Source organism: Athene noctua, chromosome Z (genome assembly GCF_965140245.1).
Source record: "Athene noctua chromosome Z, bAthNoc1.hap1.1, whole genome shotgun sequence".
NCBI lineage: Eukaryota > Metazoa > Chordata > Aves > Strigiformes > Strigidae > Athene > Athene noctua.
The window spans coordinates 43,739,912-43,756,997 of NC_134077.1; the positions used below are offsets into that span (position 1 = coordinate 43,739,912).

Genomic DNA, 17,086 nt, shown 5'->3' on the forward strand with positions numbered 1-17,086 from the left:
ATGAATAAGGACATACCAACCCATTCTTATTGAAGGGAACGGAAGAGGAGGAAGGAGATTAATTAACAGTGGAAACTCTGCTTGGTTGTTTATACTCAGGGAAAGACTGCACTGATTCCAAGATGTTTAATCCAGACTGAGGCTGTTGCAGATGTACTGGGTGGCTGGCTGGTGATGGCCTTGCTAAGGCCAGTGGGTTGAGGTTCACTGCTTGTCTGATGGACACTCCTGGGCTCTCACTGACTGCAGGGGAGGGGGGGTGCAACGAGGGAGCAGGGCTGTGTGTGCAGCCCTGAGCAACGCTCCTAGCACTGGCTTGTCTGCTGGGTCTGTAGGTCTTGAGGGGCATGAAGAGGTAAACCCCTGGGTCTGCTTTCATTGCTTTAATTCCCTCCTGTGCCCTTAGAAATGAGGTCCATAGGATGATGCAGCTTGACATGGTGTACATGAATGGCAGCACTGCCAGGCCTTTCCTCAAACCATGGAGAGAATGGCTGCCTGGGAAGGCACACACGTCCAGGGCATGTCTTGCCCAACAAACCAGTAAGTCCCCATGTAAACCTCGCTGTGCACCTGGCTGACAGGGTCTCCCTGCCCGGGATAGCAAAGGCTGACTGGGGGACACTTGGGTGTCCTGCAGGGGCCACTGTGGGCAGCAGAGGATGCTGGCAGCTGGGCTGGGCTGGGGATCCTGGACACGGCTCTGTAGTTGACATGGTGTCTTGGGGACAACCCTTGGCCTCTGCGTCTAGGCCAGAAGAGTTTTGTGAAGCAGGGACTGACTCCTGTGGGGCACTCATGGTTATACTGGGTCTCACCCCAAAACTGGCCTCTCTCTCTGACCAGTGGTAACATTTACAGAGTCAGTTAATGATGCCCAGCCAAATAATACGTGTTTGAAAAAAATTAATAGCAGCCCTCAGGAAAAGTCCATAATGTATGTGCAGTGAGAATTTAGAAAAGTTTTTAGCCTGTTGAGTATTAAAAATTGTTTGAATATTTTTTTTTTCCCCTGCAGAATGCTAGGAAAATCAAATCAACATGAGACTTGAGGCAAGATATTAAATCTCTCTATGCGCAGCCTTTTGTATATGCACATTATGCAACTATTTCACATCACCCTCATTTATACATAACTGATTATATATATAGTCTTAAATTTTCTCTGGTTTAAAGTTTGTCTTCTTAGAGGTCTCAGGGGATTTTAAAAGAATTTCATTCCAAGAGGTGGTTCCACTGATGTAATTTCATATATAAAGCAAAATTTGCAAGTCAGTTTTTAAAAGGATTTTAATTAATTCATCATATGTTAATGTAGCCATACATCTTCTACTACAATCTAGTAATTATGAGTGAGAATTAATATTACCTTGTGATAATAATAATAACAATAAACTGGGTTGTGAGAGATTTTTAAAGTTTGGACTTGTAATGGTTTTTCCACAGTTCACAGCTTAAGCTAATGACATTTTGTGGGGGCATTTTTAATAAGAACATGAACTAAAACTGTGTGAAAAGCATCACTGGCTAGTTCTTCTCATTTGATGGTAATTTTAGGAGACTCCAAACTAAAAGTGACCAGAATTCCAAGTTAGCCTATTCAAGAGATGCATTATTTGCACCCTTGATTACTAAATATTAGTCAGATAAGTACAGTCTCTGCATGAAGAGGGCTTATAAGATCTATTTCTATTATATTTAAGCTGAAGTGTAAAAACAGTACCTACTGCCAATATTCTCGGTTGGGTACAACTGAGTTTAGTATTAGAAATATTTAATATATTTGCTGACTTGAGGATCTGGAGTCTAGCTATAAACCTCTACTTAAGTTCCTAAATAACTTTCAGTTCACTTCTAATTTACAGACCTAGAAATGAATGTATATATGCATCATTTACACATATGTACATGCATCTAATCTGCATACCTAGCTGTGGGTTTAGATATAAAAATTTACTTGGAAACCAGAGCTCAAAACTGCAAATTTGCAAAATTTTAAGTGGCTGTAACATCTTTTTTTTTTTGTAGACTATTTAGTAATTTTGCTTAATGCTTACAGTGTTTGCAAAATCCAACAACCCTAGAAGAACTCAGCCAAAGCAAATGTCAAATCTACTCAAAATTGCACAGCAGAAAAATGAATATAATCTTTTATGATTACTTCAGTAATTCCTAGAACTCCTTAGGTCTGGAACATCCTAACAGTATTACCATTTATTGAGTTGATCTTCACTAACATTTTGACAAGGGTTGTTGTTATAGCTGTATGATCCCTTCTAAAGCACAAAGAAATTGGTTAGGAATTGAAAAGGGGAGGTGTAGAAAAAAAAATAAAAAGGAGTTTATCTCTTAGGCTCTAAAATCTGCAGGCTAAAAGGAATGATTGGTCCATACCCATAAATTCAATCCCAAGATGCTCTGCCAATGCAGAAAGTTGACAAAAAAAGAAAGAAAAAGGAAAAAGTTTCAGAAAAGAGCAACACACTGTACTCAAAAATAAATCACATATGAGAATTACAGCTATTCTGTGTCTGCATATGAAACAGGACAAAGGGGTGTATGGTTACACGGGCAGTGCTCAAGTGTGCCTCTGCAAGCTACATGACCAGACCTTCTGCAAGGGTTACACACCAAAATAAGTATGGGGGATCTGAACAGCCACAGTGCAAGGAATGCAGCAGGAACCATTAACTCTCAGTGGTTTTACTGAGGTGAAGGGGGCTATGGCCTGAGCATGCCAAGTGAAACGGCTTTGTTTTCAGATTGAATCACGAGAACACAGGGATGCATTACAAGGGACAGTACCCCCCTGCAAATGGATCGTGCATTGCCCTCCCTTCTGGCCCCAATCCTGTCCTTGGTATGCAGCTCCTTGCTCTTGTCGATTGCAACTTGGAGGTGGTTGGGACGGTTTGTTCAACACTGGGAGCCCTTCTCAGCTTTGCAAACTGACTGCGGCAGGGATCTCGATGAGTCAGCCCCTCTTCCCCTGCATTTGGGCTGCGCTGCTTCGGCAGGGCACAAGCTGACTGGCTGGATGCACCCTGGGATGCAGGGTCTGGTGCCATATACATAGGTCATATGTTTAAATTAGCACTCCCAGGCCCCAGCAGCTGGGTGTGTGGAGTTACACAGGTTTTCCCCCAGCAGGTACACTAGGATGCCCTTCCCACAGGGACAAGACCGTAACTGTGGTAGCTCTCACTTTCTTTGGGCTTGTGTGCTGTGAAATTTAAATCCAAGCCTAATTATCTGACCGAATGGATATTTTATGTAGTTTGTACACATGGGGAATGCCAATTCTTTCCTGCCAGACAGTTACACTTAAAGGGTTAAGTAATTTGGAATCCATCAAGGTCTCTTCCTAAAGAGCCAATATGACATGTCTACATGAACACTGATAATGATAATACATTAGTTGCATAGAAAGCTTGGTTAAGTCTTCAATAAAATGAATGACATGCCCATGCATATATATATTGCTGTATTTATGCTTGCTTATAGGTAAGATGCCTAGCCTGGATGTAATTTAATTTTAGGGGAAGTCGTTCATATCATGCAGTTTTTATTTCAAATAATTCAATGGGAAGTTGGTATTTAAAATGGGAATATATTCTGGTTGAAAGCCCTGACAAGAAAACATAGTGGAGAAACATGCATTGCTTATTCGAATCTGGTTGTCATGTAGCTCTTATTTATCATTGGTTTTCCTAGTTACCTTCCCTAGACATGGTTAAAAGAAAGCAGAATTTCCCAACAATTCTCTTTTTATAAAGAGGTCTTTATTTTTGATCTTTTCCTATCTAACTCAAAATCCCATTGCATACTTCTCATATGCAATGTGGTTTCTATTGAATATTTGTCCAGCTGTTCTAAGAAATAATTTTTAACAACTCAGTTTTCATTCTAGATGTAATTTTTGTGGGGGGCAGTACTGAAAGAAAAAAAATGCTTGAGTAGTGGGTTTTTTTTCCCCAGAAAGTGACTTACAACTACAACTCACTGGCTATATAGTAGCACATTATGGTCCAGGGTCTACAGAACAGGAAATGCTGTAACAGGTCCGCAGGGACTGCAAGCTGCCTGCCACAGCTGCTGCACATCCAAGCTTAGTGGTGGCTACTCTATAGCTTTAGGTGGGTGTGTAGCCTGGGCATAGGGTGCTGGCCAGCGAGGGATGAGCACAGTTGCAGATCTGTGTGGAGACCTTGCACCTGACAAGGGATGGACCCATTTGGATCAACTGCATGCAGCAGCAGAGACGTCCAGGGAGACCAATTTCATCTCTGAGGCAACAAGGTGCTATGTTTCTTAAGTAATTGTTTAATTTTTCTTATTAAATATGGTTTGTGGGTGATGAGAAATTCTAAAAACGTTTCTTTTTCATGTAATTAGAATTGAAAACAAAGTAAAATTCCCCAAACTATCACAGAGTAGAACCCCTACATGTTGCCCAATGCTGCTTGAAGGGCTGGGATTCTGTGTCTCTACACAAGGCTTAGGATCCACTTTGGATACTAAATCTTGGTTAATTTCAGTGGTACTCAGGCTGCAAAATCAGTTCTGAACTTGGGATGTTAAGTCCTGCGTCTCCTGTAAAAGTGTTATCCTACAACTGATTCGAGTCTCAGAAGTATAGAAAATGTCCTTTATTAATTATTCTATGATGGCAATTTTAGCATTTAATGAACATCAACTAAACAGTTTATAGTGAAAAACTGTTTTCTTTGACCTTGAGCAGAAGATGGACAATGACATTTTTCAAATCTGTTTGTATCATTTAAGAGTCTTGGTCTCAGGACGTAAAGAGTACAATTTAGGGTGCTGAAAGGCATCAGGATGGCAGTGCTGAAAACAGTTTATGGGTCCCATGTTGAAACACTTGCCTTCAGGAACACAGGGACCACATTCAGTTCATGCCTGAGACAGCTCACAGCATGCCGCACAAGACGTTCTATATTCACAATACACACGTAACTGTTAACTGGGGAGATAAGCAAGTCAATTGGCCCTTTGGGTGGGTCCCTGGCCCATTTGGGGCATTTGGGAGGACAAAGAGTTTACCTGTGATTATGCTCTAGAGAAGTTTCCTCAACCTTTTATTAATCCAAAGCTCTGCCAAGTGTTTCTTATCCCAAGGATCATTCTGCACACAGTGTTGCTATAAGAGTTCTCATGCATAGCTACATAAAAATTAGCCAAAACTTTTAATGTTAATTCATTACTTCTAGTTTCCTCCATTTGCCTTGCTTCCTTACCTTCAAGAGAGTGCATATATGAACATTCAAATACACAAATATATCTGCATGGAACAGATGTATTTCTGCAACACTTTTGTGGACCACTTTCTGGTGTCTTATGGACCAACACTGGACCACCAGCCTCAAAGTCAAAACTGCTGCAACAGAAAGGACATTACAGGGTCTGCCAGCCATACTCCAGAGATGAGCAAAATGAGCACAGTTTGTTCTTTAATATTCCTTGGTCTCCAGTGGCAGTAAGCATGTGTTGAAAGGGAAAAACTGCATGGCTGCAGTGCTCGAGGTATCTGTAGCAGTGGGGAATCTGACAGCCATCACCTCTCGGCCAGAACAGGTTGTCCTATGCTTTGGTGTGTTTGCAAAGCTGAAAGCCAAGGGACAGTCAGCCTAAACATGTGCTTTCCAGTAGTCTCCCTCACAACCATGACCACTTTTGTTCACATTTTCAGTGACAGAAAGGAACAACATTTCTATACAAGAACTTTTCTTAAAATGGAGATCCACCTAATTTTCTGTGTCGCTTTTTAAGGTATTTCTAGTGTACCATGGCAACTGAATCCTTCAGGGCTAACCAAACCACTGCCAAGTCAGTTAGCCTTGCACTCTGCTGAGACAGGGGATTTCCAGAATGCTCAGCCTTGTTTTAATCTTGCAAAAGGCCCTCAGCAAAGTTCATAACTTCAGAAGTCTTACAAATACCAATCCCAGGGCAGATTTCTGAAGCTAACTTTTCCTTAATAGCCAAATACAGAACCTTAAAATACACTTTTGTTTCCTACTGGAACTTATGCTGCTTAACATCCTTATTTGTTCTGTACTTTGCAAAAGCTGCATCTACAGAGCTAAGTTAACACTTGGTGCAAAGTATGAGCTTGGCTTTTTAATTGCTATTTTAAAATGTAACATTTGCCTGAAGATAACTCTTATTCTAAGACACCTTTTTAATTGTATGGTCTGGTCTGCATTGCGTGTAATAATAAAAAGTCATATAAACGCTTCTTCATTGATTTTTTTTGTTAAATATAAATGTATCCTCACTGGACCCTTTCCAAAAGTGTCCTTTTAAGATTCATAGCAGTTTAAGAAACCTGAAGTTATACTGAAATTGCAAGGTAGACAGAAGTGCCAGAGTCTCATAGACATTGCCTGGGGCTCTTAGAGTAGCCTGAGGTAGGTAGTGGTGTGCACTCTTGCTAGTGCATTTGAAGGACAGAAGGGCCAGACCAGCTTAAGTACTTACAGCTGAGCATAACTCCTGCAGTAAGGAAAGGCATCTATGCCTTTTCACAGAATTACAGAATCGTCTAAGTTGGAAAAGACCTTGAAGATCATCCAGTCCAACCATTAACCCAACACTGACCATTCCCAACTACACCATATCCCTCAGCACTATGTCAGCCCGACTCTTAAACACCTCCAGGGATGGGGACTCCACCACTGCCCTGGGCAGCCCATTCCAACGCCTAACAACCCCTTCTGGAAAGAAATGCTTCCCAATATCCAGTCTAAACCTTCCCTGGCACAACTTGAGGCCATTCCCTCTTGTCCTATTGCTTGTTACTTGGGTAAGAGACTCATCCCCAGCTCTCTGCACCCTCCTTCCAGGCAGCTGTAGAGGGTGATAAGGTCTCCCCTCAGCCTCCTCTTCTCCAGACTAAACACCCCCAGTTCCCTCAGCCACTCCCCGTACGACCTGTGTTCCAGACCCTGCACCAGCTCCGTTGCCCTTCTCTGGACACGCTCGAGTCATTCAATGTCCTTTTTGTAGTGAGGGGCCCAAAACTGAACACAGGCATCAAGGTGCGGCCTCCCCAGTGCTGAATACAGGGGTCAGATCCCCTCCATGTCCTTGCTGGCCACGCTATTGCTGACACAACCCAGGATGCCATTGGCCTTCTTGGCCACCTGGGCACACTGCTGGCTGCTGTTCATCAGGCTGTCAATCAGCACCCCCAGGTCCCTCTCTGACTGGCAGCTCTCCAGCCACTCCTCCCCAAGCCTGTAGCGCTGCTGGGGGTTGTTGTGGCCCAAGGGCAGCCCCCGGCATTTGGCCTTATGGAAACTCCTCCAGTTGGCCTCAGCCCATGGCTCCAGCCTGTCCAGGTCTCTCTGCAGAGCCTCCCTACCCTCGAGCACATCAACACTCCCACCCAACTTGGTGTCATCTGCAAACTGACTGAGGGTGCACTCGATCCCCTCGTCTAGATCATCAATAAAGATGTTAAACAGGAGTGGCCCCAAAACTGAGCCCTGGGGGACACCGCTCGTGACCAGCCACCAGCCGGATTTAACTCCGTTCACCACAACTCTTTGGGTCCGACCATCCAGACAGTTTTTAACCCAGCAAAGTGTGCGATTGTCCAAGCCACAAGCAGCCAGTTTCGCCAGGAGAATGCTGTGGGAAACAGTGTCAGAGGCCTTACTAAAGTCAAGGTAGACAACACCCACAGCCTTTCCCTCATCCAATAAGCAGGTTGCCCTGTCGTAGAAGGAGATCAGGTTTGTCAGGCAGGACCTGCCTTTCATAAACCCATGCTGACTGGGCCTGAGCATCTGGTTGTCCCTCATGTGTTGCATGATGGTGTTTAGGATGAGCTGCTCCATCAGCTTCCCAGGCACCGAAGTCAAGCTGACAGGCCTGTAACTTCCTGGATCATCCTTCCGACCCTTCTTATAGATGGGTGTCACACTGGCCAATTTCCAATCTGTCGGGACCTCCCCGGTCAGCCAGGACTGCTGGTAAATGATGGAAAGCGGCTTGGCGAGCACCCCAGCCAGCTCCTTCAGCACCCTCGGGTGTATCCCATCTGGTCCCATAGACTTGTGTGTGTCTATGTGATGCAGCAGGTCACTGACTGTCTCCTCCTGGACTGCAGGGGGGTCGTTCTCCCAGTCTCTGTCTTCTGGCTGAGGAGGCTGGATTCCCTCAGTACAACCAGTCTTGTTATTAAAGACTGAGGCAAAGAAGGCATTAAGCACCTCAGCCTTCTCCTCATCACTTGTTACCATGTCTCCTCCTGTGTCTAGCAGGGGATGGAGGCTCTCCCTGGTCTTTCTTTTGCTGCTCACATAGAAACATTTTTTGTTGTCCTTGTTTGCTGAAGCCAGATTAATTTCCAGTTGGGCTTTAGCCCTCCTGATTTCTGCCCTGCATAGCCTCACAGCATCTCTGTAATCACTGTGTGTGGCTAGCCCCTTTTTCCAAAGGCTGTAAACTCTCCTTTTCTCCCTGAGCTGCAGCCAAAGCTCCCTGTTCAGCCAGGGTGGTCTTCTCTGGCTCTGGCTTCTCTTACAGCACCTGGGGACCGCCTGCTCCTGAGCCATTAACACTTCCTTCTTAAAGAGTGCCCAGCCTTCCTGGACCCCTATACCCTTCAGGACCATCTCCCAAAACAAGTCAAAGTCAGGAAGTCCAGGATGGCAGTTCTGCCACCCCCATGGAGGCAACTTCAGAAAATCTTAGCCTGATGTCTACTGACCAAAGATTCTTTTAAAAACCCAAACCAGAGTTAGGAAATTGAAAAACTAATGAAGGAAAACCCACCTAAACCATGCTTTTTTTTTTTTTTGATTAAAAAAAATGAAATTTTGATCAACATACAATTCTGTCATAGTTTTCAAAGTAAATTCAGCAGAAAGCAATGGATCTTACATTTTTACACCATCTCTTTTTGAATGATTTTTTTTAAGATCAGAAAACCTTAACTGCACTTTTCACCACAATACACAGAAAAGGTCATTGAAATCTAACATTTGATAAACGCTGTAACAGTATATAAATTTTCGAATCCATGGTTACCAGAGGCATTTTAAAAATCACTCACACTAATAAAGCTTTTAAAACAGGGCATAAATTACACACTTGAATGTTGGAAGGTCTGGTCTCCAGTCAGTACCCTTGGGATTTACATGGGTAGCTTCCATGATGGGCAGTATGAATTATATATGGACATTTTTCATCCATCAGTATGAGAAAACCTGTGTATCTCTTCAGGCTCCAAAATGTCCAGTACATGCTAACAGCTTTTTGTCCTATATACTTCTGGAAATTAAATTAAGCTAGCCTATAGTCTCTGAAATCTTTCTGTGCTGGCAAGTCATCCATCAAAAATATTAGTTTCTGTAATACTGTTTTAGATCATAGTACATTCTGATGCCAGTGACAACTAATTATGAATAGTACACATGCATTAAAATGTAAGATCTAACCAACTTTCTTATGTTACCTTTGACTTTTCTATAACCAATGAGAAAAAATAAATATTCAGTGTACTTTCTGTTTCCTCCTTGACAAATAACAATAATTGACTCACTCCTCAATGGGAAAGCTTATGAGATATGTGACTGCAGTGCTGATTCTACCAGCATTCTGAAAAAGAGAGAGTCCTCTGTGTGTCTGTGTGTCTGGTACATTTCTTTGGCCAATTAATCTGGCTCTGAAATATTCGTTCTCTTGTGCCTGTTACCCACAAATAAGTTTATCGTACCCCATTGTTGATGCTGTCTCTCCCTATTTTCTTTTTCTTTCTGTGCTCCTTCCCCTGAAATTTGGACAATGAAGAGGAAGAACACTTTGATTCTGTTTGGCATGAGCTCCTTAGAAATGATATAAGCATGTCAGTTACCTTTAACTTGTAGGTCTGCATATAAATTTCATAGGCAGGTAGAGGATTAGCTACCTGTCCCTTCATTGGAGGTATACTGCCCTATATAGATACCCATAAACTTTTTGGGGCAAATAAAATGTGAGACTTTCAAAACATAAATTTTGCACTTTTACTGCTTGATGACAGTGGGGAGTCTGTATAACACCATTCAGTGTTAATTTCATAGCATTCCTAAGTCTTACATTTTCCCGTATCCTCAATGCTAAACAATCCAGGAGAGTATTGCAATTTTTTTTGTTATCATTTTCATGCAACAAGCAGAGACAATCAATATTAGGTCTTAGGCAACAAATCTAGTCACAGATTAGAAAAAAAAAATTGGAGAAAAAATGCAGCAACAAGAAAGCAGCACTGACTGAGCATGCTTCTACTGAGGCACAGACAGAAAGGTAGTGGACGTACTGTAGAAGCTGGCCATTACGTAGTTTTGGCAGCGATCACCAGTAAATTCATTTGGGCACCTGAGAGGAAAAACAAACAAAAAAAATGGTAGAGAAAAAACAGAGAAAAGAGAAGAGGTGAATATATGCTAAGAAAGAAGCTCCTTCAGTGTGAACTGATATGACTTGGTGAGTTCACTTTCAGAAACTGAATCTCAGTTTAGCATGTCAAAATGGCTCAGGATGTTGAGAGCAACTCATTTACTCTGTGGAAATGAAAAGAAATCCCCCCATGAAAAACCAGACAAAACCAAACCAATTCAGATCAAAGTGTGTTTCGAGATGTGAGGCAGAAATTAACAATTCCAAATTCCCAAATTGCTTTTAGGATGCACTTTCCACAAGGCAGCGAGGACACAAGATCTGTACACCGCTCATCTCCATGAGTTTGCTCTTTTAGGGTTGTACTTTACAGCAGTCTTCCAAACAGGAAAGCTGCCAGTTTGTGCAATACAAATGCATCTGCAAATGGATGGAAAGATAAAAAAATCACACAGATGATAAACATTTTGGTGGTCAATAATGCCATGGTGTACAGATTTTACTTTAGAGAATCAGGTCATAAATTATTGTGTAGAGGCCAGTTCCAGCTGAACTGTGAAAACACCAAGTACTATTGATTTTGTTGCTGTAGTTGGGGAAGAAAGCAAAGTTCAGATTATTTTAACATACTTTCTTGGTTTTGGATTTTCATGGGCAGTGTTTCAGTACATCTTGCTCCAGTGAATCCAGGTTGGCACCTAAAGGGCAAAAACGTGATAAGCAATAGTACACCAAAACCACTGCGCTAACAGACTGACATCTGCTGGCCTATGGAGATGGGAGTGCATTAAGTGACCTCCTGGTTAGGTGTTAGTGAAGAATGATCAGAAAAGGGGCAAGAAAGTGTAACCTTTCCAGAAGATAACACTTTGCAAAATTTACAGCAAAAATCCAACAGAGAAAAAAAATCTATGAAGTATTTCTATGTGTCTGTTTTGACAAAGAAAGAAGAATCAGCACTAGCAAAAATGTGTATCAACTCACTGCTAATTCCACCTCATGAAGGAACCAGATAGAGTGTTTTTAAATTTGCAGTGCAGTATGTAACAGCAATCTACACTATTGCTTTCACCAGTCATTTAAAATCTGTGAAAATACCATGGTTTCCCTATTTCTGTAATGGCATGTCGTATTTTCCAGTGATTTCCTTTGAAGAGGAACGGTTAAAACAGCAATCACATAAAAGCACAAAAAATTCCCCAAAGTGAGAAGACAAATTCAAACCCAATGGCAGGAAGTATATTCAACATCACTGACAAAGGGAAAAATAGTCAGTCCAGTCAATAAGTAAGATGAGAGGGCAAAGGTTCTCTCAAAATTTGAAGCCCCACAGCAGTTCTGTCTTTTCAGTTCATAAGATCTTCTGTGGAAAACTTCAGTGCAGCTTTCCCCTTGGCCATAGTGAAGGAATTTCTCTTCTGTACTTTGCCTGTCTTTTCTTCTGCTGCTGGCTGTCAACTCTTCCTTCACCTTTATTCTTTATCTTGGGGCAGACCTCAGGCTCCCCAAATATCACTATAGCAGTCCAGACATAAGTGTGCATGACTGTCCACCACACTAAACTTCCATAGATCTCAATCTTCTTTCCCCTTCCTTCTTCGACCCACTCTTACTCAGCACGTAACCTGAAATTACCTTCCTTGAACACATCTCATTTGTGTTGCCTGTCTTTCTGATGCTCTCCATGAGTTTGCCATGGTGCAAGAATCTTCCCTCTTCTGCTCCTGCCAATCTGGTGCTAGCCTCCTTTTCAAACTGCTTCATCATTTACTCACCAGGGGCCAAAAGAGCCTTCTTATTTCCAAATGCACGTTGTTCAGAACAATCCTCTATCTCTTCTACCCATTTGAGTTTCACAGGCATTGAAAGTTGTCCTGATTTTTTAAATTACACCCTTCCACAATTGCCTGTAGCCCTAAGGGTCAGAGATGCTGCACTTGTACAAGTGGGAAAATTGCTTTGGCAGAGAACCGATGTCAGGCAGAAGCACTAGTATCTTGTTCAAATAAACCATGCAGGAATGATTTTTGTCTAATAAGGGTGTATTTTGAGGATCTGCAGATGATTTGCTGTAATGATATATTTGTTAAGGAAGAGAATTTATGTTCTTCAGAGCCAAAGTCACATCTTTTGATAAGTACCCAGTGGGGAGAGATCAGATATATTCAGCTGACAAAAATGCAACAAGGGTAACTGTCATGAAAAGGTTGTATTGATGGGCACAATGGAAGACTTTTTTACATCTTTGATAGAAGGCAAAATGCTAGATGGCATTTTGATCCATGTTACTGAATGAAAGTAAAAATATTTCACCCTCATAATTTCAGTTTTATTTTGCACTATGGTGATCTCATTAAATACCTGTTGCTGGAAAGCTGGCATTCACACCTGCATTATCTTTCGTTTCACAGGGACCTCTACATCTTGCTCATGAGGCTCAGCCCTACACAGTGAGAATCCTGCTGATTAAAAGGCTCAGGCTTTGCTCCTGCCACTGGCTGGTGGTGGTTGCTTGCTCCATCTGTGCTTGTCTTTAGATGCTGGTGCAACTGTGGAGGTAATAAACACAACTCGTGCACTGGTGTTGATAATGCTAAAATTGCTTCCAGACCAAGCAGGGTCAGCTCTATTGAGATGGTGCTGAAAACAGTTCATGTGTGTTTATACTTGCTCTGAATCCATTGTCAGAAAATGGACTGCAGCACCTGCCTGCCACTGAGAATGGGTTCAGGGCAGGCCAGCTGAGACAAGAAACAAGATAAGCCTGTTGGTTTATGATTTTGTGTGAATGCTAAAGGCATTTTATTGCTCAGATATGCAATGCAGAACCATTTCCAGTGCTGTTTGGCAGGTTGTTTACTGTAAACTGATTTTACAAACAGCTTGCGATGGCATAATTGTCGAAACACCTTATCCCACTCAAAGTTTCCAGACCTTATTTCTTGTTGTGTTTTTCTTTTCTAGTTCATTACCTGTGTAACATTTCCTTTTATGACACTAGCAAAAGTTGGAATCAAGCAGCTTGGAGAAACAAGTAGATGTTTGTGCTTTGAGAGCCTAATTATTTCCTTTTTGTCTAAATAAAAGGCTATTCGGAATATTAATTTATCGTATTAACTAGGTGAAACCACAATAGTAAACCACATATACTAAAATAATTGCTTTTATCCTCTACACATGGTAGTTGCAAAGAGTAGTATTTGCATGCATTCCAAAGGCACTTCTCACAACATCAAACTCATATCAAACTGGTTTTTGGCAGGAGAGGAATGGCTGAGTGGATCAGGACCTCACATTTCCATTTCATCCACTGCCTGTAAGCAAATTGTGGGAGATGTTTTTTTTTTCATGGAAAGTACAGAACACTTCCATATTCAGTAGTTCATTTCATAGTCTAAGTTAGAACTAGTATTTCTATCCTGCCTGTTGAATTAATATAACCAAAACTTTTGATAGCATCATGGAAGCAAATTTTCTCTTTTTGCTGTTTTCAAGAACCTTCTGTCAATTTCTTCTCCACCAAGACCTTTACATCAAAATGGAGATAGAAAATGGCGATATTATTAAAAAGGAAGTAATCCACTCTTTTGCTGTTAAGAAAAGAAGCAGCATCCTTCAGTTAGACAGAAGTATTGTTTTAATCCAGTTAAATTTGGATATAAATGCATTTCTTCAGGAACAACAAAAGCACTAGAAAAGATGATCTCTGTGAGTAAGGAATCAATTAGTCAGACCAGCCAGGCCTTCATGGTAGGATACTTCAAAAGAACACTCTAAAAGCGTAACAGATATTATATTCATATAGATTTTTCTTCAAGTAAGAAGCAAATGCTAGGAATTCTGGTCTAAATTCTCATTTATTGAAGAAGCTATCTGATTTTTTTGTCTTTGATGAACTTGGGAACACCTTTCCTACCAAACAGAAATAACTTAGAAACCTCAGTCTCATAGGAAGCCAGTAATGTCCAGGCTTCCAAAGTCTATGATGTTTTAAAAATGTGACTCAGTTCCTACAAAACTTCTGAAAAATTTATACACTAGTTTATTTAAGTAGTCTCAAAGCTTCCTTTCTCATCTTTCATATTTTGACAGTTTTGTGCAGTCTGGGGCCATAATTAAAATACACGTAGGGAACATACATGCTACCATAGATGTAGCTTTACAACTCATTACTAAGTTTTCACACATTTCTTGAGTATTTCACATGGTTACCTCCTGAAAGCAGAGAATTTTCTTAAAGTTCACACCAGTATCTCTGAGAGCAATATCTGATCCAGTTTGTTTCATTTTACTATGTATTTTACAAAACTTTTTTTTTTTTTTTTTTTCTTAATAGAATAGGGTATTTACAAAACCAGAGATATCACTTGGAAAATTCCATGGCTGTTGTGAATCTGAGTCATGTTTTTTGGTTAGGGATAAAACCAATTTAAAATGATATGGCTCATGCTTTATAAATTTTGTTTTTGCTCTCAACAGATGGACCATATGGAAAAATGCGAACTTGCTACTGAGGCAGAAATATGAAGAGCAAGTACCATATTTCAAGCATTCTGTTTCCACAGGCATGTTCTGGGGAAAGATTTATTTTCTCAGAACAATGAAGGCAATGTGTACTGGTTAGATACTTATTTTAATTAACACTGGAATACTAGAATTAAAAGTAGACATCTGTATTTTTAATGAAATAAGAATAGAACCATCAGCCTCTTCAGTTTCCCAGTACACCTACTTTTAAGTACTCACACTTTTATTTCTTACATGGCTATATTGCATCCTCTTTTGCTACACAACATAAAGTTTCAGTTCTGGCAAGTATTAGAGGGCATAGCAAAAGGCCCTGCAAAATAGCAGTGGCCCTGTCCTCAGGATAAGAATCCTTTTCCACTGCCTTGCTCTAAATGAGATTCACCCTCTCTGATTTTAAAGCTCTGATGCTTTTTCCAAATAGGTCTTGGGCCACCCAGAGAGAGGCACATCTGCCAAATATGGGAATTGCCTTTTCTTTCAACTCCAGCCTCAGAATTAAAGGTTATTTCTGTCTACAAGAGGGGGAAAAAAAAAATTCCCACTTCATTCAAATGTCTCTGAGACATTTAATTTAAAAATTAGCCAATCTATAACATCAACAAACAAACAAAGATCTCAAAATTTTTTTAAAAAAAATATTCGTCATACGAGTGAAAATGGGATACCTCTGAAACTGTCAAGACAATGCTAATTATTACCAAGTCTGCCAGATGCTCAGCTCTGCTACCCTGGACTTTTCTGAGCAATGTTTGGGTAAGAAGTTGAAACAGGCAGGTAGGCTCCTGTACATGACATGGAGAGTCATAGCAAACTGCTCATCTTGTACAGATGATTTTAAATGATCGTGTAAATTTAGCACAAATCTTTCTCCCTCTCTCTCTTTCTCTCAGAAAAGAATCCAACCCACCAGAGCCAGTAACTTTTCCATATTCACTTCAGCTAAAAATGATTCTAAAATCAATGAAATATTCATCACGTTCAGCAACAGAGCAATCTGTGAAAAACCAAAGCAAAACAAAGCTCATAAGATGCAGGTAACATCCTTCTACAAATAAAGAAAACTTATAAGTAAAGCAGAACATTGTGGGGTTTGGTGTTTGTGGGGTTTTTTGGGTGTTGGTTTGGGTTTTTTTTAATTACAGAGACAGACAGGCAGTCAATGCTTTCCTGGGCTAATGAAAGCATCATAGACCTTCACTTAACTCACACACCAGATCCATCTTTGCAATTAGTGTAATTTGATTTTTAGTCCTAGAAGACTGAAAATCTATGCAGTTACAGCAAATGACAGTCTTCACTGACCACTCTCTCTTGTCTGCCTGAAAACCAGCAATATCCTCATAGAAGTGCACCCTTTTCACTCAGTCCTGCTAGCTCCCAAGGATGTTTCCCAAGGTTTAAACACTGAGCTCCTTCTCAAGCTAGAAAGAAGCAGTAACTCACTATGACTAGTTCAGCTCCAGAGGTAAATGCTACATGATGTGCTGCTACCAGGCAGGAGGTGAACTCCAGTGCTGTAGCTCTTCTTGGATGTTCTCCAACATAATGGACTACTGTAACAGCCCAATACAGCATGGGCCAGGACTTGAGAAAGGTGCAAAAGTACAGCCTTAAGACTAAACTGATATTAATTCCTGAATCAATCAAGATCCTCACACGAAATAGTAACCTCTACCAATTATCATGACATTCACTGTTTTTTAGGCAATTAAACACAACAGCAAAACCTCCAGTTGTGAACCCAGTCTTAGCAATAAGTGTTCAGTTACTACAGAAGACAATAAAAATAACCAGTTTGTCCTGTATAAAGGGTACTTATCCAATGCAGTTATGCACACAACTTTTTTTCTATTTCCAGTGTCTTTAATTTGCAGTATCTGTTCCACTATTTCTAACATAAGGCTCAAGTTCTGTTATTTCAGCCATATAAAAATCAGTGGGGCTTGCTGTGCCAGTATCACATGGGAAGATCTCTCAGTTAGTGTCTGTTATGCCTCATACACAGAACACAGAGGTCATTCTTGGTAGGTTATGTTCACATCCACGTATTTAAAAATGAAGAAAGCTCTTATTCCGCAAGTATAGGAGAAGAAATTGTTCAGGTGGTCCTTTAAAGAAAAAAGTATTTCTGGAACCTGGTGGGTCC

At 41.0% G+C, this 17,086-nt stretch overlaps 1 protein-coding gene across 17 annotated transcripts in view; it reads right to left on the bottom strand.

Annotated features, from left to right (window-relative positions):
• The window catches only part of NRG1 (neuregulin 1), a 522,222-nt gene that overhangs the window by 17,258 nt on the left and 487,878 nt on the right, over positions 1-17,086 (bottom strand). For 13 of the 17 annotated variants that reach the window (XM_074932868.1, XM_074932867.1, XM_074932866.1 and 10 more), the window contains 2 exons: positions 10,331-10,389; positions 2,395-2,418 (listed from right to left, as the gene is read on the bottom strand). In XM_074932868.1, coding sequence (XP_074788969.1) covers positions 2,395-2,418; positions 10,331-10,389 — 83 coding nt within the window. Of the gene's footprint in view, positions 1-2,394; positions 2,419-10,330; positions 10,390-11,040; positions 11,109-17,086 lie in introns of those variants that run through there. The other 4 variants (XM_074932858.1, XM_074932862.1, XM_074932872.1 and 1 more) reach the window with 3 other exon arrangements.